The sequence below is a fragment of the Paralichthys olivaceus genome, chromosome 8 (assembly GCF_024713975.1).
Source record: "Paralichthys olivaceus isolate ysfri-2021 chromosome 8, ASM2471397v2, whole genome shotgun sequence".
Classification (NCBI taxonomy): Eukaryota; Metazoa; Chordata; class Actinopteri; order Pleuronectiformes; family Paralichthyidae; genus Paralichthys; species Paralichthys olivaceus.
In genome coordinates, this window is record NC_091100.1 from 12,224,442 (window position 1) to 12,250,305 (window position 25,864).

Below are 25,864 nucleotides of genomic sequence, written 5' to 3' on the forward strand. Positions count from 1 at the left end.
ATATGCCTGTGAGCTGTCACACTAGAGTAAGAGTTACTCTAGTGTAGTTAGGCTTTGGTTAGTTTTGTGTGTAGGGAACCTCTGCAGCACTCACCTAATGTGAACAGAGTGGGGGGCCTCAGTGGGGTGTGTGTGCATGTCAGCGTGCTTGTGTCTGTGTGCGCAGGGGTAGTTGGTGTTACACAACAACCAGCACCCAGTCAATGGGCATCTTGAATAAAAGGCAAGGGTGAAAGGTGTGCGTGTAAAAGTGAACGTGCGTGTAAAAGTGAACGTGCGTGTAAAAGTGAACGTGTGTGTGTGTGTGTGTGTGTGTGTGTGTGTGTGTGTGTGTGTGGGGGGGGGGGGTGAGCGTGCGTGCGTGCATGCATGTGCCAGTGACTCAACGAAAGTCATTCCCAAAGCGTCTCCTGGGGGGACTCCCCAAATAAAGAGCAGGAAGCTTTCCCTTAATCTAAGGGCCCCCCATCTCACCAACACACACACGGATAAAGGGTGAAGCCTTTGTCACGGCCGAGGAATCAAACACATGGGGGGTGGAGGCGGAAAAGAGGAGAGGAGAGGGTGGTTGGGGGGGTTTACCGTTGTCTGTAGACTGGGTGAAAATATGCTAATCAACCTTGAAGCCCTGTTCAAGACCAAACTATCAGAGCCGCTCTCTCCATCGTGGCCCAACAGATCTGAAGGTGTCTGGAGCTGAATAAGCAGATGGCAGCAGCTTCACTGAGCAGCTGAACGCACTCGAGACGCCTCCGCCATGTTGACTGCAAATGTTAGATTTTAATAGATCCAATGGCAAAGTCTCCCTAGCAGACTAAAGATTGTAAATTGTTAAGGGACTGTTTTATTTAGTGCTTTTTTGTTTTAATAACAACTCAAAGGGCTTTACACTACAATTTAACCATCTGAGTCAACTGGGGTTCAGTATCTTGCTCAAGGACACTTCGACAAGCGGACTGGGGGAGCTATGGAACGAAGCCTCAGCCACTCTGTAGGACGATAACAGATAACAGATGTGACCACAAACATCAGAGTCTCCAACTGTGTCTTATTCCTCTCCTGAAGAACGGAGAAATATTCCATTGCATTCCAGTTGTCCGGTTTTCATCGCTTTTGATTCTACGGGACAACTTGTACATTATCACATCACTCCGCCGTCGAGGGGAATTCGACACAATGGCGTAGAAGAGGGGGAGACGGAGAAAAGCAGAGAGGGAGAGAGGGATCAGGGGAGAGAAGGCGACAGATGCTACCTGTCAGTCTCATAGGTACCCTGATTACTAGGAGATGAGGAGGAGAGGGGAGGAGGCTGCTTGCCAGTTCATCAGAGCCGGCAGAACAGAACAAAACAGAGGAATTGGGTGTGGGTGTGTATGTGCATGTGTGAGGGGGAGCCTGTGTGTGCATTTGTGTGTGTGTGAGCGTTTTGAATTTGTCCCTTGTACCAGTGAGAACAGAACGGAAGTGTACGTGTGGCTAATGAACCATGAACACCCGGCTCTCCTGGGGTAAGACACACAGACACACACACATACACACACTACAATGTTAGGGGACCATGAGGAACATCCTTCTCACGGGACAAGGTCCAGACAGGGTGGTTTAAGTCTGATAACCCGAGGATGAGATTGAGAACGTTGAGGCACACACCCATCCTTCAATGTGTCAGTCTTTTCTGACAACAACCCTTGACTGCGGCTACACCAGTTTCCAGCCGTGTGTGTGCGTGTGTGTGTGTGTGTGGGTCATCCACAAGCTGTTCTCCCCTCTGTTTTAGCGACATCAAAACCTTGGTGTTGGTCTGCCTTGCCCTTCTCCCTCTTTCCCTGTCCTGACACTTAAACAGGCATCCCCCAGCCAGCCCGCCCATTGTACCACACTGTTGACCGGGCCCATTAACACACCAACCAGCGCACACACACAAACACACACAAAATGGGAGTGAAAGAGGGGCCTTGCCCCCCAAATAGAGGTTATGTTTGATACTGAAGCGACAGGGCCGGATTAGCAACACTATACATGACAATGGTGAGGGTGGGAGGGAGTGTGCAAGCTGTGTGTGTGTGTGTGTGTGTGTGTGTGTGTGTGTGTGTGTGTGTGTGTGTGTGTGTGTGTGTGTGTGTGTGTTGGAAAAAAAATGCTTCCTTTGTGACATCACCCTTGCCCTAGAATTTTGCCCTCTGCAAGGTTAAACACACCAAAAGGTTGGCTAAGTCAGACGCACGCACAGACGCAGCTTATCTTCAACTCTGCTCTTTTGTGAAACATTAAAGTCTGGCTGAGGATGTAAAACAACTGAGATGAACAGGAACAGTGAGAGGAAGAGATGAGAGGGCTTAGGAAGAGAGGAAGAGGAGGAGGTGTTGAAAATGAATTGGCCATTCAATAAAAGAGAGGCTGGCTGAGTCTGAAGCCCACTGGACAGCAAACAGCAGCCAGGTACAGAGGAAGACAAAGTGCGTGAGGAATTAATGGTGGAAGAGGGGGGGGATATGCAGACCAAGAGGGAGAGAGAGACTGTCAGAGTGCATGTGAATGTGTATAGATGTTCACCATGCAGGACATAGATCAATAGCTTTACAGGCCCATTATAGATTAAAGCAGCTGATTTCATTTAGCTTCATTTCATGCTATTTCTCTGCCTCCACTGATCTCTCTGTTAGACACAGGAGGTGAGAGAAAGAGTCCAACTGCCCAGGAACAACTCAAATCCATTTCCAAATACTTGCTCCATTCACAAGAGGGAAATCGTCAAACTGTCCGGAAAAAAGGAAAAACACCTATGAGGGCTACAGATATGAAACCAGAATAGCACTCAGAGCGCAAACCTCCGCCAAGGCCCAACTGATCCATGAATTGTTCTCTGGGAAATTGGTGAAAACCTCAATCTCATAATGTCAAAGATCCGCCCCTGATCAGGATCCACAAACAAAATGTAATGGGTTCTTCCCTGACCCATATCACATGCGCCCACAAGGTTTTGTCGAAACTGGTCAAGTAAACAGAACTTTCTTGGTGGAGGTAAAAATAAGAATTTCATAATACTGACAATTATTTCAAGGCCCAAACCCTATTCTTATTAACAAAACAAATCCCAAGTCCAACAACATTGGGCAGCAGAACTCTGTCTTGTTTACAACAAGAGCATGGCAGAGATACTGTGTAAAACTGGACATTTTTATAACCAAAGGTTTATTGAGAAAATGTGGTGGTTTCACAATATTTTTTTCCAATTGTAGCTTAGTGAAGAAGTGAAATACAAGCAGATGCCATCACCCTGGTCCCTGTTGAATCTGCCCCGAGATCGGCCATCACATATTTCATCGCAGCCCATCTCTCGTTATCCAACCCCCCCACCCTCTGACACGTTGAGCGTTCACCCCTGCCAGCCCGTGCCACCTCCTCCCCCAACCCCCTTCACCCCCTTCCACGCCATGTTGGCAGCCGGGGCAGGGCAGGTGGCCAAACCTGTCAGTCAAAGCACCGTCGCCACGCGGCAACACCACAGACACCAATTACCACACAGCAGGGGCGCGGCCTGGCAACCGCATGGCAACCACATGGTCCAATCAGGGTACACAACAACAGGGACCAGAGAAGGCCAAGAAAAGTGAGCAATGCTGTGTGTGTGTGTGTATGTGTGTATGTGTATGTATGTGTGTGTGTGTGTGTGTGTGTGTGTGTGTGTGTGTGTGTGTGTGTGTGTGTTTGAGTGAGTGAGTGAGAGAGAGAGAGAGCGGTATCCTGATCAAGTTATTTAAAACCAGTCTGCAGGGTTGACAAAAGACAGGTAATCATTGTGTCTTTTTAATATCCGTTAGTGGTCTGTTTTGTGTACTTGTTCAATTCAGACACAAAATGTATCTCCATCTATCTGTTGATAATCAGAGTGCTTCTAATTAAACCCTCAGTCCTGACTCATGACCAGTTCTGCTGCTCTCACCAATCATCTATCCACGTTCAAAAAAGAGGCTGGATTAAAATCTGACTTCTTTACCTTCCCCAAACATGCTTGGATGGGTTGTGGCAATGACATTAAAGGAAAAAAGATAAAGGAAAAAAGATAAAGTAAAAGAAGACAATAAAAGATTTTCTATAATGATAAAAAATAATGGTTTTAGAGTCATATCGATCAAACGACGACTCAGCATCGGATTAAAACAGTGACTCAGACTCTGACTTGAATGGCTTTGAACATGAAATCAACCTGAAGATCATAAAAACTAATCAGGGCTGTGAAATCGCGAGTTAATAACCCCACTCTTGGATATAACCTGCACACATTTGATATCCATTATAATAAAAAACAATACGATTTTAATTTTTATAATTCAAGATGACTCACTGTATAATTAAAAAACAACAACCATTCGTTTAGGAATGAATGAATTATGGAATTATGGGAATAGTGTTAAACATCAAATAATCATTTGTGTATTTTGATAGAAGACAGAAAAGGTAAATCTACTCTATCAATGCTTCTAAAATATGTGAGGATTGTGGGTTTTAGGTGATCTGAATCTGAATTAAAGATTATTTGAGGCAAAATTTGAGGCAAAATAATAAGGAAAATTGTTAGTCACAACTGAAGTTTATCCCATTTATACTTGTGAATTGAAAGTTTTGAAAGAGTACAAATTTATACAGTTATACATGAAAAAGTGAATATAATCACTGGCACCATGTTTTATTCCATGTGCCCATCTGCAGAGAAGGTGCTTTTATCCTAATGCAGTACGTCGGCAGAGCAGCCTACCAAGCAACAAGTGTTTGTGTATTAAGGCCATAGTCATACTTGTGTACACCGACAAATAATAACCGCTGATAGCACTGACCAAATTATTGTGGGTGTCCCTTTTGTCTTCTACAGCGAAACACACCAACACACAACATCTGAAAGGGGCAAATATATTTTAATAAAACCAGTGAGTTGCAACCTCAATTTCATTTTGATGAATTTCCTCCTGCGGGAGTGAGCCAGGCAGTGGGCGGGAGGGCAGAAAGGCGGGAGAGGGAAGTGGGGTGATGGGGGCTGGGAGGCAGATAGAATTTTCATGATTGTTATTTTTGTTATTATACAGAGAGAGAAAGCAGGGGAGGGAGGGGGTAGATAAACGCTGTGGGTTTATCTGAGGTATTTTGTGGAGCGCTCCATTATCGGGCAGGTTGGGCACATCGTGGGGGTTATTTTTCCGAGGGATCTTTGGCCCCAGTAATTAAGCTCCATTCACCGGAATCTGTTCCCCAAATTAAAAATTTGTCATTAAGTGGAATTTAACATAATGCCTTTTTATCTGGGGGCGCTTCAGCATGCATGCGTGCATGTGTGTGTGTCAGTGGAAAGGGTAGAGGTGAAGGAGGGGCAACAAGAGAGGGCAACCAATAAAAGGGTTACACTGAGGACTCACACACACACACACACACACACACACAAGAAAGGGCAAATTGAAAAACTGAAATAATCCTGGACAGAAGCAAACATTTGCATGAGGATGGACACACACACACACACACACACACACACACACACACACACACACACACACACACACACACACACACACACACACACACACACACACACACACACTTCATCCTTCAAATCCTCAGCCTTTGGGGTAATTAAATAATGGTGCTTTAAAGTTTTAATTTAGATTTGGCTTTTTCCTTCCTCTGCCTACTGTATGCCGCACAGCTCACACACGCACAGACACACCCGCCCCCACCCAAAACAGTCACTCACAGTGTGTTATAGACTTCATAAAGCGAGATAGCCCTCCATGGGCAGGGTACATTAGAGAGAGTGAATGATTGAAGAGCAGAATCTCTGTCTCTATAGGCTTTATAAAACAATACAATTATTAGTCTTTAATTAGAGCGGCCCCTCTGTGGGAAAGGGGACAGACAAAGAACAATAAAGGATTAGACGTGGAGCTCCTAATATGGCTCTTTTATCGCCTGATTCAAATGCAGTTCATAAATGCATCCAGCTGTCCTTTTTACCTGGCAAATTTGGAAGTTGGCAGCAGTTTTGTGAGAGAATGGAAACAAAAACAATATTGCCCATTTAGGACTGCAACTAGTTATTTTTATTAAGCTAATAATTAATCTAAAGATTAGGTCTTTAAGTGATGAATTTTAATGACATTTGTCAAAAATAATGGGATGGCGTGGTGGGCTCGGGGGTTTTAAGTTCTGACCATGAACCAAACTATCCTTAGTTAGAGTCTGGCTATTTTTTCATAGTCTGTTTGGCCCTGTTCAGCCCCGGTGTTAAATCTGTTTCAGATGGACGACCATGACACATTTAGGACGCATTTGAGAACGGACCAATCAGGCCCCAGACACAACTGGTATTAACCTGTGTTTTTTGAGATCCGATCACAAGTGGACTGCTCGGAGTGCCTGCGTTCACACCTAAAATGTGGCTCTTGGTCAGATCTCATCCCGCTTCTCTATACAAACAAACACGTGTGTGTGCATGTGTCTGTGTGTGTGTGTGTGTGTGTGTGTGAGTGTGTGTGTTTGTGTGTGTGTCTGTGTCAGCATGAGCGAGCAAAAGAGAGATAGAGAGACGAGTCAGGGGGACTCTGAATAAATCTCGTGCAGATAAGCTGTAAAGGAGGATTTTACCAATTTAAGTAAAGTATCGATCATTATGTGATCAGTGCTGATATTATCAAATATGTTGTGGGAGTGTGTGAAATTATGAGAAAGCCTGAGAATTAAAGGTTGATGAATGAAGCTCAGACCAAAAAAGAATAGACGGCACTGATTAATTCCATGCTCAATATGAATCGAGGGACTTCAAGCCTCGGCCACTGACCCTCCGATACTCCTCCTCCTGTCACGCACTTAAGACTCCACATCTCTCTGAATGCCATCTGACAGTGAGAGTGGGTAAAAGTTTCATTTCTCCCAGAAGGTTCTGGGGGGGAGAGGAGGAAGAGCAGATGAGGAAGAGCAGATGAGGAGGAGGGTGAAAAAGACAGAGGAGGAAGGAAGGAGGAGGAGGGGTGGACAGATGGCAGAGGTTATGCCTGGCTGACGGGACGAAGCTGTTTGGGGTGTTCAGGGTGTGTGAGGATATACCACCCTCTGCCATGACTTCTCCACATGCACGGCTCATCCTTAAGGCTTTCTCCCATCCCCCCTCCGTTCATTCCTTCCTTCCATTTCCCATGATTCTTTACTTATAGACATCACATGTGCATCATATCCTTTTCAATGAATGTCCGACCGACTTTTCCTTTAATATCAAATCCACTGCTTGGTTAAGTCGATTCCATCGTGACAGGAGATCGTATTCAGTGATGAACAAAATAATTAGGCCTTCCTGCATCTGATTGGCAGGCGAAAGAAACGTAAACTAGAGATGGAGTCGAACAAAAACATGCTGTCAGAGTCTCCAAAATATCGTTCAGGGAGGAAGGGAAGAATGGCAGGGGGGGGGGGAGTGGAGAGATAGGGGGTCTTATTTACTGTCGTTTAATTTGCTCCCCTCTGCACCGTCCATCCCTTGGTTTTTCTGACAGGTAATAAAAAGCGGGAGCTTCCCTGACAAGCCCATTTGAATTTGGATTGAATAATATAACTGTAGGGTTTCCCACAGAACGCTCTGTCCAAGCGTGCAGTGCTGCACAGACACTGGCAGCCCCTCTGGTGTGGGTTTTTTGAGTGCGTGTGTGTATGTGCATGTGTGCGTGTGTGTATGTGTGTGTATGTGTGTGCGTGTGTGTATGTGCGTGTGTGTATGTGCGTGTGTGTGTGTGTGTGGTGTTCATCTCTGCATGCCCGCACGTACACAAACACAGAGGTGCTTACGTCATGGTAGTCAATATAACAAAAATAATGCATTCCTCCAACTAGCCACCACGCCACTCCCATACGCCAAGCTCTGGATCTCTGCCCGACCTCTGCTTCTCTTTCTCCTCAATGCCCTCTCTCTCTTATTCCCTCACCTTGCCTTCTCTACAGCCCAAGATCCCTTCATCCCACCTCTTCTCGACTTACCTCATCCAATACTCATGCCTCCTCTCCCTCCTTCCCTCCCTCCCTCCCTCCTCTTGTTCTCGGTAGCTGCTGAAATCCCATTCCCCGTGGGGCAGGCTAAATTGAATTGGTGTGTTTATATGAACAACAGGGCCGTTGCTTTAATATACCTTAGAGTTTATGCCTAATGCCTCCCTGCTAATACTGCTGGAGCCCGCCGCCCTCACACACGCTGCTTTTATTGAAGTCATAAAAGAGACAGAGGAGAATGGAGAGATGCTTTGGGAGTGTGTTTGTAAGTAAGGAGGAGAAAGAGACGAAGAGGTGAGAAGCTGGTTAATATCTGAACAAGTTATCCGTCTGTTTTATCACAACTCTTTGACAGTATCCCCACACACATCGCTTCAGTGTGGCGTATGAATGAAGAGAAAGGAGAGAGAGACAGAAAGGAGGAAGATTTTTTTAGATTAGTGAGTAATGCTGAATAAATATCCGGAGATTTGGTTGAGGGAGTCGGTCATGCTCGTCGACTTGCAAACATCCGCCATTTTCTCTCTGCCCCCCCCCTCTTTCTTTCTTCCTTCCTTTTCTTTCTCCCCACTGTCCCCCTCTCTCTTCTGGCCCGGTGTCAGCCTACAAAAGGGCCACAGTACAAAGGGAAGAAACAGGCTTGAGACACTCAACCCAATTACTATTGATCAGTCTGCAGTCAGAGGACAGACATGCGCTCACCTGCACATGCACGCGGTCAAACAAGCGCGCGCACACACACACACACACAAATGCAGGAATCTTAAACAAGAGTCTGATTTGTTGGTTAATTTTCATATGCTTGGTATAAAAACGATAGTTACACATTAGAAGTGTTGATAAATCTACTGCAACTTTATGTATTTAGGTTTATTTTGGTCTGATTAGCTAAACAAGAGCTTGGCACAAAGAAGAAAAATATAAAGCAAAACCAGAGAAGAAGAAAAAGCAGACTCACATCAAGGTGGTTTTGCCAGTATTAAAGAAATGAAATAAAATAATTGAATGCTGGTGAAGTTTTGATATTTATTACAGTACGTTTCTTGAATCCCAACCTGCCTGAACATTCACCTGTTTGTGTACCCAAAATATAATCCTTTAATTTCTTGACTTGCACAATATGGAGAGTTTTCCTATATTAAATACATATTTTGTTTATTTATGTTTTTCAGCTTTAAGTACATTTAAATCTGCTAAGAGGTGGGAAAACTAAACAAAGTACTTCTAAAGTCTAGTTTTGATAATATTTCTTATTTACTGTAGCTGACATTTAATACGGTTTAATTCAGTAGCCACGGAAACCCTTTGATCAAGAGTTAATAGGATTATCTCAAATTAAAAAAATTCTAATTTGTTTTTAAATTGATTTTTTTTCTGGGAAGACTGAAAATCTTGTTCAGTTTTAAATGAATGAAGTAACAAAAATATATATATTTCAGAAATAAATAGTGGTTTAGATGATAAATACAAGACTATCATGAATAACTGCTGTGAAGTTTTAATGCTCTAAAGAGAAACCTGGAGCTGCAGGAGACCTTGAGGACATTCCAGCTAATCCACATATGAAAATAACACTTGATCAGTATGACTGCAATACCTTCTATTTGAAGATGTCTGACCAGAACCTTTAAGAGCTTGCAAAGCCCTAATCGTAGCTTCATGCACACACACTCAGAAACACACAAAAGTGGTCTCACATTAAGGGTGTGATGAACTCTGCGTGTTGTCTGGAAGCCTGCGCTGAAATATCAATGACTAAACTCCCCAACGAGTCGGTAACTATCTCCTTCACTCTGATTTTATCCTCAATAATTAATTTTCTCTCCCAACGCCGACTTCAGCTTTATCGCTCGCTCGCTGCCAGAATCTCAGCATTCCATTTAACCATAATCCCTCGGAAAAAGGGGCAGCCTAGGTGTGCTAATGCACAGGCACGTGTGTGTGCACACAGGGACACGCCACCAGCAAAAAACAAACTTCCCTCACAGACACAATGTTATAAAAAACAGGTACACAGATGTGTTAGGTGAGCTAGTCGGTCCAGTTCTGGGTTATTTCGCCGACACAGGAAACTTACCCCTACGATAAATCACCAATTATCACACCCACACATCAAGCCTCTCTGGCGGACATCTAAATACGGAGAATGAGGACACAGTGCTCACCATCATCAGTGTGACATCTCCAACTAATGTCAGAAACAAGCTGCATTAGCAGAGGCAACCCTACAGCATCAACCCCGAGCCAGAGGGCCGGGCATAGCAACTGCCACGTAACCAGGGCTTGGTCATGTTGCATGGAAGGATGGTTGGCAATGGGAGTGGAAGCATGGATGGATGGGTGGAGCAGCAGGGTATAGGGAAGAAAGGCGCAGGTACAGTATTTGATCGTTTATAAAAACTGCAGGAGATCACGCCGATGAATTCCTTTCCCCTCGTAGCCGCATTTAAATACTTTCATTCAATATCACGCTCATGTATTCTTTTCCGAAATGTTCAACACAGGCCAAAACTGAGCATGTAGTCGTGGTTTTGTCTCATTATTCAGTTTTCAAAGGAAAGGTTACCACAGAAGCAAAAATCTGAGAAGCAGTCGAATTCTTTTATATTTGGTGAATAGGAAGTATAAGGAAAGAATAGTATGAAAACAACTGAAAATCCTTGTTAATCCGATTCTTCTGGTGTTATCATTGCTACATATAGGACCTTTTTCAGATATGGGCTTTGTCTGGAAAGAAACAGTTGCTGACTTAACTGTTGTGATTTGGCATTTATCTCCGTTGACAACTGCTCAAGTATTCAGCACGTTCCACCAAACCAAACACATAAATCCTGGTATTTAAGGGACTATTAACTGGAAATCTCTCCTAATGGGACTCCTAATTAGTGCTTTACTGAAGGTAGGTGTAATGGAAAGGTCAACCAGTTAAGCTTTACACGTGTCATAAACAGGGCGAGCACAGGCATTGATATACAGCGGTGAAAGGGTACGTGACAATTTGTAAAAATCTGAATTCAATCAAGAGAACAAACAGAAAATAAATCAATTAAGAAGGAGGAGGAAATATGGAGGGAAATAGAAAGAAAAAGACAGGAGGACGAGGGAAGAGCGAGATTGACTAAAATGGTGGTGAGTGCCAGCTCGGCCAGACCAGGCCCAGCTGGTCTCTGTCTGAACAGCGCCTTAATTAAGAGACATGGGGAGAAGCCTTGGAATGGCCACGCACACACTGCCAGGAGCCTCTGGAGAGGAAGCTGCTAAACAGGCGTACATGTGTGTCTGTGTGCTACACTGCCAAATACACACACACGCACAATCGTCCTCTGGGGGCCTTGTGGAAAAACATTGCCTCGCTATTATTAGGCAACCCTTTGCATACTGGAGCTGGTGTTCTAACCCTAAGCGTGTGTCTTTTGTGTGTTTGGGGTTCTCCCTCTTATCCTGTTGACTGTTTAACTGAACTTCTGATTCCAAAACAGCTCGCACCCCTGCCGGTGCCCACAGAGAACGAGAGGAGCCGAACTAAGGGGGGAGAAGATCGAGGCCAATGGCGAAGGGGTTATTTTGTGGATCCATGACTGCCTTTGCTGCATCCCCCATGCAACCTCCCATCCCGCTCACCCCTCTTCCTCATCCCCAAAACGTATTAATATTAATACATATCTCTCCAACCCCTTCCCCTCAACTCCTCTGTTGCCCAAAAAAAAAGAAGAAAAAAAAACATCACCACCCGAGGCTACCAGTTAATAAAGCCCTCTCAACGACCCCTCCCTGCCCAAAAGCCAAGGAAAGACAATAAGCGAAAAGTTCTCCGGCCAAATAAAAGAATAGAAATTAATACAGTCCCACGGGACTTCCCTCTGTCACTCTGTCACCCCCCACAATAATTTGATTTCCTATTAAGTGATTGCTTAATTATAATGATTATTATTGGTAATTGTAATTGACATTTTTTCCCTCCACTGGTCTCCTCTTCGTCCCTTCCTTCCTGTCCTCCTCTCCAGGTCTGGTGGTGGTGAAAATGCACAAGAAAGAAAAAAATGGGGAGATGGTTTTGATGGGGAAATAGGCAAATATAATACTGTGATATTTAAAATACTGTTATAGTCTCATATGTGAGTGAGTCTCATATGTGAGTGAGTCTCATATGTGAGTGAGTGAGTGAGTGAGTGTGTGTGTGTGTGTGTGTGTGTGTGTGTGTGTGTGTGTGTGTGTGTGTGTGTGTCAGTGTGTGTGTGTGTGTGTGTATGTGGCTGTCTTATCCTGTAGCTTTAGGGCACAATGTCTGCTGCAGGTCTCCTTACAAAAGAGATTTCTGCTCTCAATGGGATACCCTGGTTAAATAAAGGTTAAAGCGGGTAAAGTGGGGTTCCCTAATTTAACCCCCCTCTCTCCACCATCACATACACACAAAACTACAGTAGGGACCCTCCGGTCTCCAGTTTATTACCTCTTTCTCCAGGCTGCAGTTACTGTAAAGGTGAGGTTGTGCACTTTCACTAATAACAAAAGAAATGATTATAAATACCTGATGAGCCTGTCAGAACATTTGATATTTAAAAATCAAAAAACACCAGCGGCACATAAAAACAGTAACATGTTGAAGACTATTTGATTTAGTGTCACATTCTTTCTCTATTCGGAACTAAAGACGGTGAAACTGTGTTCCAGTGGGCCCAGGCACGGTTATTGGGTTCACCTCAGGCGTGGTGAGGCAGACACCATCTCGCTCTCTCACACACTCTCACACACTCACTCACACTCACACTCACACAAACTTGTCTTTGGATACACACACCTTCACACCCCAACACACACAACATCATACCTCACACCTTCACTTTCACCCAACAATGTTTTTTCATTTCCACAACACAAAATATTAAAGTCCACAGTCCATAATAAACATCTTTGATAAGATTCATATATAAAATATATCTTTATATAATATAAATCATTATTAGAAGGTTAAACAAACTTAAAATCAAAACCTGCTTACCATCAACCGATAGATGCCACTTTTAAGGCAACTAAAGCAGGGATACATGTCTGTGTGTGCGTGTGTGTGTGTAAACTTAACCAAACTGCTTTCTACTAGATTATATTTAAATGCTGTCCCTCACTTACTGTAAAGACCAAACAGTGAACTTTAATACAAATGAGCACCTGCAGCAGCAACCACAGATGTCTGTGGGTGTTCCAAGAAAAAAAGAGAAATTTTCATAGATTATTTTGACAAAGATTACTTTCACACAGGATGGCTCATCCCTTCCAGATGCTGAGAAATAAATAAAGACTGCAGTTCAACACAAAAGAGAGCTGAGACCTTTCTGCAACAGAACAACGGCTACATTTAGAAAATGTCTGCGAGGGGTGGAATGGTAAATCTTCCATTTGAAAATGGTTGAGATAAATAACTCATACATTCAACCTTATTAAATGCAATTTTTGGAATTATGTAAAATAAACCTTTTTTTGCCCATATCACATTGTTCACTTTTACATTTGACCAGAACCATGAAGAAAAACCTAACACCAATCCAATAAACACACATATATATCCAATAAAACCGATCCTTAACAACATCATCACGACTCAAAAATAAGCTTCCAAATAAACAAATTTAAATGTTGCCGACATGTTGCCAATTTCAAAGGGATTAACCGCAGTTTCATCTGGCGTTGAAACCAGATCGGCGGTCTTTTTTGACACGAGCGAGTTGGACTGTAGAAAGATCAGCTACACGCAGACGGGGCAGACAGACAGCGCTGGATGTGCAGACAGAGATCCCGCCATGTTCGAGCCGTTCTGAGATCTTAGCCTGGAGACAAACTGGGCCTGACTGACAGCAACACCGTGGCCGCTCCTTTTCAAGGCCTGTCTCTTCCACTTTGGCTTACCAGCTCTCATTTCTTTCTCTCCCTCTGTGTGATGCTGAACCCCGCTGTACGTCCTTCCACACAGATTTCTTTGGACACAAACTCATGTGTTACTTCAAATTCCTTCTGGTTTGAGCTAAATTTCTACTTCCTCCTTCCTGAGGAAAACGCAGGGAAAATCTATCCAAAAGTTAAAAGACGGATGAAACAATCTAGTGAATCTGTTCAGCAATGACACGAACTAAAGAGAACCAAGAGTGAAATGAGAAAATGAAACATATTATTAGTGAAGTTTGAGTTCACGGTACTCATCACATACTAATGACGACATGAAAAAAAAAAAAGGGCAAATGACCAAATGTCATCTTCAGCCAAATATAATCATCACTAATGACTATAAACAACAAAAATACATATTTTCAAGAAGCCACTATTTTTTGACGTTGTCACAAAGAGAACTAAAAGGAACTTAACGGAGGCCGCCGCCCACTAACAAACTGCTGTTTCATTTTCCAGAGTACAGATTTTTTTTAAACATCAGGCAAATTTCATCTGAATTTATACCATTTATTTTGCATGCACCAATATTAGGCGTACTGAGTAGCCTCATCTAAATTGCATGACCGCTGTAAAAACTGGATAATACAAGTCAAACTATGGCACAGCGATTACATGGTGAGTGTGTGTGTGTGCTTGTGTGTATTTGTGTGTGTGTCTGTTCAAACACACTGTGTGGTAGTGTGGGTGTGGCGTTACACCTCGTGTGGCACTGGGCAGCCAAGATAAGAGCTGATCCTATCCATGCCTCCCTTCTGCAGTGCCTACCCGCCCACCCACACACCCACACACCCACACACTCACAACACACACAACACACACACACACACCCACACACACCCACCCACACCCACACACAGGCCTAGTGTGGCACCCAACATGCCACTGTAATCTCATTTTATAATCCCGATTCCCTGAACATAAACACACACTCATAATCAGAGCCACAAACACAAGCGCAAACTAAATCCATATTTCACTTTGTCTGTACTGTACAGTGGTATTTAACTTACAATGATACAAAGGCCAGCTGAGGTCTGCAAACACACATGAATCTACAGAGAGAAAACACTCGTACCACAGCTTCTTGAGAAGAGAAGAGAAGGGGAAGTGCTTACCTTCCTCCTCTGAGAGAGAGCTAGCTAACCTTACGGTACAAACACACTCTTCTTCTCGAAGGTGAAACACACACAGACACACACACTCTGATGTGATCGGCCACCCTGATAGTGAGCCAGAGCTGACTCTAAGCCTCGAGCAAAGTTTGGTGAGCACTGACCAAGACCGAGGGGACAAAAAAAAGGAGAAAAAAAAAGAAAAAGTGTGACCACTGAGTGAAGTTTAACCACTTACGATTCAAGTTTAGCTTCAGCGAACCCCGCCTACACCCCGTATTCATTCACAGGCATGTACACACACACCTCTCCGGGTGGGAGAGGCACTGAGCTGGATTTTGGGAAGCCCTGCTTTTTCCTCTCTTGTTCCATCTCGCTGCTGCTGCATGGCTGCCGGACAGGCAGACGGCCCTCGCTCATCCCCCTTTTCTCTACTATCTTTTCTCTTTTCCTTATCCAGTGTCTCTACAGATCTAACCCACCAGCAGCTGCCTCTTTACAGCCAGGTGACAAGATAGCCACTCGGGCTGTGACATGTGTGTGTATGTGTCTCCATGCATTTGATAAAAACCATATTGTGAGGGAGCGAGAAAAGATTAGATTTTAAAAGTATGTGAACAAGTGACACCATGTAGGGGAGAGAGGGAGAGACCGAGAAAGAGGATGAAGGGATTCAATTTCTGCGGGGGAGAGGGGGGGACTAAGTGTAGTGAATGTGATTTGATGGTGATGCTGAGATGGGGTTTTGCCGTACAAATACTATTAGTCACTCCTGCGCGAACTTGTTACGCACACAGACACACACACAAACAAACACTAAAGGTGAAAAGGCAAGCGAGGCAAGAGTCGACACACAACATGGCCAGTAACAGAAAACAATCTTTACATTCATCCATCAGGCCTATAGGTTGTGGATGTAACGGTTACTGTCAAATTCATCACATTGGACTTATCTTACAATTCTTTTCAAAATAAAAGGGAATCTAATTCAGACCATATTCATATTTGATCTAATTCAAACCATATTAACTCTCCACCAGCAGAGAGTAGAGATTATCAAAACTGTGTCCCAGTTCTACAACCTCATCATTATGAAGTATATGGTCTTAACTGATTTTGTGGTTTATTTAATAGACGTGCACTGTTTTTGGTGAATTTGGCAGAAGTGATCTTTGTTCCTTTTTATATATATAATTACCATGAAAAAAACTAAAACCAACAATTTGTGAACAAAAGCCATTCAAACTTTCTTACTTTCCTACCCTCAACCTTAAGGAGTAAATCTTATAAAACAGGTCACAAATATATACTTTCTTTTCCAGAAAAGGGCTCACACTTTTGGGTAAAGTGTTTTTAACAAACGCTCTTCAACCAGGGTAAGCTGGGGTGAATGGTGCACGACTTGGGGACTGTTTTCACCAGCGGATTAATACATATTCGGTGCTTCGTGGGTATTTACTGCAGCACGCCGGACTCAAAATAAATTATATTTAATTGTAATGAAATAATGTCACGTTATGAAACAATTAAAACATATCAATGATCCACACTGAGGCACAGAGCTGTAAGCTATTCCAGATTTCACAGACAATTCTTTTAAGAATCAATTACTTTTTGGTTTTGGTATTTCTATGAGATTTATAACAGTAAGAAAAAAATTATGTTGCCCCTTTTTTCACCTAAAATCCCCTTAGAATGAGTGTGTGGTAGAATTGGGGCACAGCTCAGGACTGCTGAGGCTCTTCCCTAAAATTTCCTTGCTTTCATTTCCTTTTTTAATGAAAAAAAATCCTCCCCCATCCCTCCCACTTTAAGACCCCTTCCACACCACACCCATGGCCCCCCATGTGCAGACATGAGGTCAAGCTCCAAAGATCACAGAGAGAAGCCAGACGAAAGAGAGGGAGAAAGAGACACAGAGACCTAAAATCCTCCTTTCCTCCAAAAAACCAGGCCAAAAACCTCAAGCCTTCCCACCAACTCCAGACCCCCTCCTTTAGCCCAGTTGTGTGTCAAGGAGGCAGTGGGCACTCTTGCAGAAACATCAGCCCAGGGAAATTCAAATGAGGAAGAAACAGCGAGCGAGAGACAGAGAGAGGGAGACGGGGAGAGAGAGCACAATAGTGAGAAAATAGGATAAAAGAATGAGATGGGTGAGCTTTAGGTAGGAGGGAGGAGGAGGGGGGAGCTGGAGAGAAGCTGGAGAGGTTTGCTGAGGCTGCAGGTTAAGATAATGTGTAGATCTGAAGAGATTTGCCAGGAACATTTTTATTCATTTTTTGATTACTCCCATCTCTCCCAACCTCCCCTCCCTCTCCTCCTGCGTTGTTGTCTCTCCGTTTGTTTGTTTATGGCATTAGCGCCATAACTGTTGGTATGTGTGTGTATGTACACATGCATGCTGATTAGAAGGGGAATATTTTATAAACACAAATATTCACACTCGCACAAACCTGCGCGCACATATCAATACAGAATGCACACAAACATACTTAAAGATGGATCAGAGAAGAGAGCGACTGGGCAGACAGTGCCAGGAATGTTAAGAGCTTACAAATTTGTAAACATGCAGATGCAGATGCTGCGTATGTACATACAAACATGCACGCACACAGATTGCTCCCAGTGCAGCTCAGCACTGAGACCACATTTATCAACGTGCTGCACGTTGGACAAGTGTTCTGAATGAGCTGGACCTCGCAGAATTACTCACGGCTTCTTTCAAATGCACAGAAACGTATCACAAAGCTTTCTACAGTGCACGCACGTACACAAAGACACACCTGTGTTGCCGTCAGACCCTCCCTCCAGGTTGAGTGAGATGGACTGGTCTTCGACTTGCTTCCCTCGGCCCAGGATCATCCAGTTCTCCAGACATTCTGAATCCGATGAATCTGAAGAATCAGACTCAGAATTGGACTCCGACTCTTCTGAATCCGATTCTGAGCTGCTGGAGTCAATGCTCACTGGCGTATCGAGACTCATCTTCCGTTTCTGGCCCTCCTAAATCCAAACAACAACCATATTGTCGATGTCAATACAAAACTTTCAGTTGCACCATATGCATCCATTGTTAATTAGAACAAAACAATATAACAGTCCATTCAGCCACTGTTTCGCATGAACCTTTTTTGCAGCGTGATACACGCACACGCACTTGGTCTATGCTCTGGTGAAGCAGAAAGTCATTCACTACCATGTCACCACTGAGTCAGCTAGCTGCAACTGCCCACTGGACAGTAGCTTGACAAAGTAGCACTCATCACTGTTAATTAAGAGTACAGGGAACATTAAGTGGCCTACTGGCTAATATTTGGTCAAAAACAGAACTTCAAAAAGTCTGTCTTAAAACAACATATAAGGCCATAGATACTAATCATTCCCCTGGACATTAACAGACCCCTTTCTGACAAACATCCAATTTGAATAGTGAAGGACAGGACCTAAAGTAAGAACTATAATCTGACTTTATCTAGGTATAGTTAGGTTACAGCAGTCTGAGTTACATAACTCAAAGTTACATGAGAGTTCCTCTCTTGCTTTTGCAGACAGCAATTCTTTGCAGAGCTGCAGAGGAGCAACAAAATTACATTCTGATGACTGGTAAACTCAGATATGTCTGACCTCATGCTTTACAATACAGAGGTGCAGAAAAAGGCCCTCAACCTTTAATAACTCCCATCAGTCAAAGTGCACTGATGAAGGTAAGAGATTTTTCTCCAGCTCTACCTCTATCTATATTATGTAAAAGTAGCTTTAGCAGGAAAGAATGAATCAGCAGCCACAACTGCGAGAATGAGGCATCAGCTTTAACACTTACACTTGATGGTATGATCTAAAGGACACAGTCCTAAAGAGGAGCAGGTCTTCACTTGGATTAGACCATTAATCTTATTAGTTCTTTTTTATTACTGTGCAGAACATACTACATTGAAAAGAGGATTAGAAGTTATTCATAATCTTAAACAAAACATAAACAAAACAAAGTTTCATAAGCATCTTCGGTGATTTTTAGAAAAGTCATTATAAGGTCAAATATCTCCCTGGGAACACATTTAAAATTTTAATCCTTCATAAAAATTAATCGTATCCCGAAAATTTAAAAACTAAGTAAAATTTCAAAAGGATGTAAAAACAGAGAAAATAATGAGCATCTCTTCTTAATCCTCTCTTTTCCTCTCTCTTAATACTGATGTGGAGTCACTGCTGGGAGGATGGGCCGGTATGGGAGTCGGGGGGGGGGGTTGCTGTCACAGCCAAAATGTCAACAACATTTTTGGAATACATGACTGATTTGGTTTTACATTTTAGAAACAGCTTTACTTCAAGCTTCTTAATAACTTGCCTTTAGTCCAATGAGTAAATTGTGGCTGAAACATTGGGGTGATGATGAAGTCTGAGAACTTTTCTGCAAATGTACAGTTGAACAGGTGTTTGAATAATTTACTCTTATAAGGTTTGTAAAATCAATTAGATATTTAATTTAATTTTTAACTGATGGAAAATAATTATATGACCAAGACTGTAAACAAAGACAATTACATACATAGCAATCAAGCATCTCAATCGATCCTGTACCTGTTGTGCTGGGGTGGACGTCTGCAGCCGGTGAAAACCTTGACCCTTCATGATACAGACGCCGTCATCGTCAGCAGTGTCATCCTCGGAGATGGAGATAACATCTGGACTGGAGTCAATCACGATGACCTCCTCATAGACTGATGATGACCTCTGACCTTTAGGATCACTCTTCCCCTTCTTCTGCTTATCATTTTTCTCTCCCACCTTCTTCTTCTTCTTCAGGAGTCGTTGTTTAGATGAAGGAAGTCCAAAATCTTCTGTGTGTTCCAGTTCTCCGTCAGCATCTAGAGTCACCTCCGGCGTCTCACCGCTGTCCTCCTGCTCCTCCATCTCCCCAGCATTTGAGGAGTAGTGGAGTTGGCTGTAGAGGCGGAACTCCACCTCGCTGTGGGCCTCCGACCCATCCGAGTCATCATTGTCTTCCTCTTGGTAGAGATCATCCTCCAACTCCTCACGGTCTTGATATGGAGAGTACATCACCCCAAAACACCCTCACACACTCACCAGCATCCACTCACACACACACACACACACACTCCAGGGGTGACGGTGGACTCATGGGCTGAAGCCGACTGCAGTGGTTAAAAGATATACAAAAAAGGTTAGTAATCAACTCGTGACAATAAACTATTTATGCAGGTAATAACATAACACTGTATTAAACTGGTATTTAAAATACTCTTTTGTATGTTTAGCCCATTTACTATTAATAATGTACACTTAATATAGTTGCTCATCATCTTAACTGTAATTTATCTGTAATCTATAAAATATCAGAAAATAAAGCACAATTTAAATCACAGGTTTCTAAAACCCAAAGAAAAAATGTATTTTAATTAATCATCATTATTATTAATTATAAATGTGTATTAATTACAGCCTCACTGTTATATACCCTTGCCAACCAATCAAATTGAAGGAAACACAATTTTCCCTTATGGTCTTGAGTTACTGCTTTAAAAAGTGAATTTGCAGATTCGGACCACAGTGATGTTGACCTTTGACCTTTTAGATATTTAATGTTGTTACCTCATCACTTCATCTTATCAGAAATTTGTGTCAAACAAGGTCATAATAAGTGTTTCAATTCTTGAGTTGTGGCCAAGAATGTTTTGTGAGGCCACAGTGACTTTTGACCATCGACATCTAATCAGTTCATCGTTGAGCCCAAGTGAACATTTCTTTCATCACCTTTGTGAGATACTGTGTTCATGGTTAGAACAGACGGACAACCTGAATATATCACGCACTGCCATCACTGACACAGACGCATAAAAATCTGACGCTATCTCTCAGTTACACGTTTGCTCTCAATATTTGCCCCAAAATCACAAGAACCCAGGATTTTTGTAGATCCTGAAGTCAATTCTATAATAATAATAATTGTTTCATCTATTAACACCTTTGTCTCTTCAGTCTCCAATTTAAAATCATGGCTCAAATCTGAACTGTTACTGCCTTAATATGTTAAATATAAATCACTCATTTAGATGATTAATTGCTACAAAATGAATGAGCAACAGTGGTGATGATGATTAATAGTTTGCAATAGCAATTTGTTTTTAGGCAAAAGTGCCAAACATTTGCTGCAACGAAAATTGTGAATGAAGGTGAATTTAATGCTTTTCTTTGGCACATGACAGTAAATCAAATATTTAGACAGGTCAGACAAGACGAGATATTTAAAAGATGTCGCCTCAAATGTGAGGGTCTTTTCTTAAACTATAGCTATAGACAAAACTCATTGATTAATTGATAACAAAAATAATCTTTCGATGCTAACTTTAAAAAGTTGGTTGAACTATCTGGACAATGTCTACAGCAGTGAAGTAAGTGGACACGAGACAGCAGCCATTACAGGAAGGGTGCAGTTTTCGGTTTTGTTCTGAAATCCAAAAGGGCTTGTTAACAAAGCTGAAACAGAGCATGGTTCAGTTGTGCTCATCTTTAACCTGTAAACAGCTTGGATCCAGGTCCATCATCTGAATGGTGCAGATTTCAAAATACACCTGACATGACATAATCTGGGGTCCACTTTGATTGACTGTGCTAGAAACAGTGAAATCATCCACTGATTACACTCTAAAACAAACTGGACTGCTAATTCTCCCAAGCTCTGTCTCTCTCACCCCGTCTCTCACACTCACACACAGACACACACTGAGCAGAGAGGGAGCATTGGCCCATTGCTCTGTCCAGTCCTGCGTGTCTGTGCCATGATGGTTGGAGATGATTGGCTCCCAGACCGCACACACGGTTGAAACGCCACGCTAGACAGTCACAAGCTGCCCACCGGGGATTAAAGGGACAGAAAGAGGAGCCTGGGGTGAGGGTGTGCGACAGTTTTGAAGTTAAGCAGCGCACATGGACCTGGACCTGACAAATGACTGTGTCTTACAGTGGTGGAATTTAAAGTACTGGACAGTCACGGTCCAACAATAAAGGTGTTTTCAGTCGCTCTAATTAAAGCCCGGCTCAGGAATATGTGAGTGTATGTCCACACACACAAACTGTACTCAACATCTTCATATCTCTTCCTGTTAGCTCGCTTGCATCTGTAGAAATTGGATCTCTCACATCTGAAACATACATTTCTGTGTTACACATTTTGACATGTTCCACTTGAAAAAGCACAGGTGTAAATTATAGAAGTACCTCCTGAATACTTATACGAGTATCGGCCTCAAACATCCAGCATTGATTAGACTATCCTTTACATTTATACTCCACTGCATTTCAGGGGGGAAATTGGAATACATTTATTTTTCAGCCATAGAGACATGCTGCTTTGCAGATTGAGGATTTACACGCAAAATATAATGTTATTGATTAAACTACCCAAAGGAGTATGATGCAGTTAAAGGCAGTTTCATCTTGACCATCAACTTTAAAGTATTGCTTGTATGTAATGAGTCAATAACAAGACAATAATTTTAAATACTGACAGAGGTCCTTCTACATAATGAGTATTTTTATTTGGGATCATTTAAGCATATTTTGTGCCTAAATCATCTGTTCTATTAATTTCAAATGAAGGATTTTAATTGTAATGTACAATTTTTTATTATTTCACATTCACAACGCTTTCCCACAAAACCCTGACCTCTCACATTCAAACAGCTCTGGATAACATACAAATATTCTCTGCTCCTTTTTGCCTCAGCTGTTGCTCAAGTTTGAGTCCTTCTCCACATTCTGAAGCTGCTTCCGTACCGCCAAGATCCCCCAACCTAATGAAACAGCTACTGGCTCATTTCAGAAGAGTTTGCTTTACTTGTTACAGCATCTTTTACAACCAAGTGCTTTATTTAGTCTTGTATTTCTACTTCGTCTCAGTTCTTTTTTAACAGTTTGACTTTTACATCAGTGTGTTGTTTCTACAGTTTGCTGCTTATGACAGAGTCATAATGTCACCACCAGTGATGTTAATGTCACCTCTTCAAAAGGAATGATTTAAACACCATTTCCTTTCTTGGAGAGATGGAGGGATACAAAATCCATGGAGTCCAGTCCCCCTGAGCAATAGTCCAGACTGGGAAAGCAGCCCAGATGCTGTCTAAAAGAAGGGACAGAGCAGATGCTACTTCATGAAGCAGCTTATCTCCTTTTAAGAAGTTCCAGATCTTTTACCAGCCTGTGGTGACAAGTGCAATGTTCTTCACTGCATCAGAGCCAGTGACACAACAAACTGTTGAACATCATGCGGAACATGTCACATCCCCTCCACAGCTAGCTGGTCAAAAAGCAGAGCATGTTCAGTAGGAGATTTCTGGAGCTCACAGTGTGACAAGGAACAGTACAGGACTTTGTTCCTGTCAGCTTCCATCACAATCATGTGCAATGATTCACCACTTCTTCTGGAGAGCGGACACCTCTGATGACAAAGCCTCTTCTTCACATCAATACAGATGAAAACAGATACAATCGGTTCTATATCCAACTATTGAATCATTTATTCATACATTGAATGCACACTGTGACATCAGCTGGCAATCCCTATTAACCTGCACTACTGTACAGTGTATGTTTGATTCACAGTAGAGTCTAGTTTGAGTGTCAGTCATCAGGAGGGGTGACAGGGAGACTTGTGGATAAATGCATTGTTTTGAAGATGCAGTGTTCTGTTGTTTGGCTGCTCAAGAGAACACAGACTGAGTAAAGGGACAGACTGAGGTCCGGAGGACACCGATCACTGGTTCACAACAACACAAATAGCAGAAATCTCCCTGTGTTACTCAAGTAATGATTAACTCAGACTGCAGTTAGCCTGGTGCTAGCTGCAGCTAGGTTAATGCTAACCAGCTAGCATGCAAACCGAGGCTCGCGTTAGCTCCGTGTAAATCCGTCGTTACGCGTCTAAACATCATTTCGCCCCGAAACACAGACGAACTCAAAACTCGTCCCAGAGCAGCGATAGTTTCGGTTTATTCCCACATGTCGACAGGCCGAGGTTAGCATGTGACCCTCCAGTGTGTCCACGTGTTTCTGAGCAGCCGGTCGGATGTAAACAATTGAAGTTGAACCACGAAAGAAATGAAAGAAACACGCGGAGCCTGAGTCGCTTTAGTCCCAGACTTCACTGAAGAGGGTTCAGATTAAGTGTCAGAAAACAGGAGCTCACCTCTGTGAGGTAAAGAGGAGAGGTTGGCTGCTCCTGCTTCTTCCATCCAGAGGGAGATGGACAACTACTTCCGGGTTTGTCCTTCGTAAATTGGTTGGTCGACCATAACGTTTCACTGGGTTTCATTAGACGAGGGCTCAAATGTCGAGAGTAAAGTAACAAAGTAAACACATCAAAAAACAATTCAATAGAATTGTTATTTTTTTTACTTTTATTTTATTTATTGCTTTTGTATGGAATTAAAACAGCAGTACAAAACCACATCGGTTCTACGTAATATTGATTCCACAACATGTTGAAAACATTTTGCCCCATGATAATTAGAATGCATCACATTATTTCTGCAGAGCTTGGCAGAATAGTTTCTGCCCCTGCTTACAAACTACCTCAGCATTAACATTAAATCTCAGTTTGTTGTCAGTGATTGTTCCAAGATACTTGTTCTGTTCAGCAAATTCAATGCCAATGCCCTGAGTGAAGGACTGCAATGGTGGGTGGGATGGATATCCTCTAAAATCAATTAAAAGTGTCTGCAGTGTTAGTTGTGACAGGCCTAACTACCATATCTCAGAGGTGCTCGGCTGGTCTCAGATCTGGTGGGTGGGTGGGCTCTACTGAAATACCAGTTTGTGATGACTTTTGCCTTGTGCCACAGTGTGTTGTCACGCCAGAACTAGCCATGCAACGATGGTCAAATTGTGGCCATAACAGGATGCACATGGTGAGCAACAATATTCAGAGTCTGTGACATTGAGACTATGATTGACTGGTATTAGGGGCCCAAAGTGTGCCGGCATTCCTCACACCATTACACCACCAGCAGCCAGGGCTGTTCACAGAGAACAGCTTGAGTCCATGGATTCATGCAGCTGACATTAAATTTTGCTGCTACCACAGAGCTTCAGCAGAAATTCAGATTCATCAGACCAGAATAAGTTTTTCCACTCTTCAACTGTCCAGATTTGTGAGTCCAGTTTGTGTTGGTGCCAGACAGGACTGGAACACCTGCAGTATTCTGCTGTTGTTGCCGATGTTGTCGTTGCTATTGCCACATGACTGGTTGATTTAATAATTATTGATAAGTATGTGTACAAGGGTCCCTAACTGGTGAATAACTGAGCAGATTAGGTCACTAGGGCAAATACACAAGTTCACAAGTTTTTTTCTTCAGAAAGTTAGAACACATTAATCAAAAGTTTGTGGGAGCCTCGACTGGTGTGCGAAAGAAATGCAAATAAACAAAACAAAGCAAAAATGACCAGCAACAATGAGTCATCATTTTATTGTGTCTCTTGTATAAACATATATTTATGGAACTCTGTGTGAATGATGAAAAGACTAATAAAAAGCTACAAACTAATTTTTATTTGTTTGAAGACATTAAAAGTCCTTGTGATTAGTGTTGACATTACCTTGGTGTCTCCAGAGGTGTTTTGGTATGTTCAGAGTCTGCATCTATACACTGCTTGTTTCATGAATATTGGTTTTATCCCCCATCAGCATTATAATATCAAAGGCATCCTAGCCAACTGTTCTGTGCTGTGATGTGGAGTTCTTCTAAAATTGTAGGATTACCAAACAGTTTCAT

At 42.7% G+C, this 25,864-nt stretch overlaps 1 protein-coding gene across 1 annotated transcript in view; it reads right to left on the reverse strand.

Moving 5' to 3' along the window:
* The window catches only part of zcchc7 (zinc finger, CCHC domain containing 7), a 46,009-nt gene extending 21,584 nt beyond the window's left edge, over positions 1 to 24,425 (reverse strand). Inside the window, exons 1-3 of the mRNA XM_069529749.1 lie at positions 24,277 to 24,425; positions 19,653 to 20,227; positions 17,858 to 18,077 (exon numbers count right to left, since the gene is read on the reverse strand). Of these exons, the coding sequence (XP_069385850.1) occupies positions 17,858 to 18,077; positions 19,653 to 20,132 (700 nt within the window). The 5' untranslated portion in view covers positions 20,133 to 20,227; positions 24,277 to 24,425. The remainder of the gene's footprint in view (positions 1 to 17,857; positions 18,078 to 19,652; positions 20,228 to 24,276) is intronic.
* Positions 24,426 to 25,864: the final 1,439 nt, after the last annotated feature.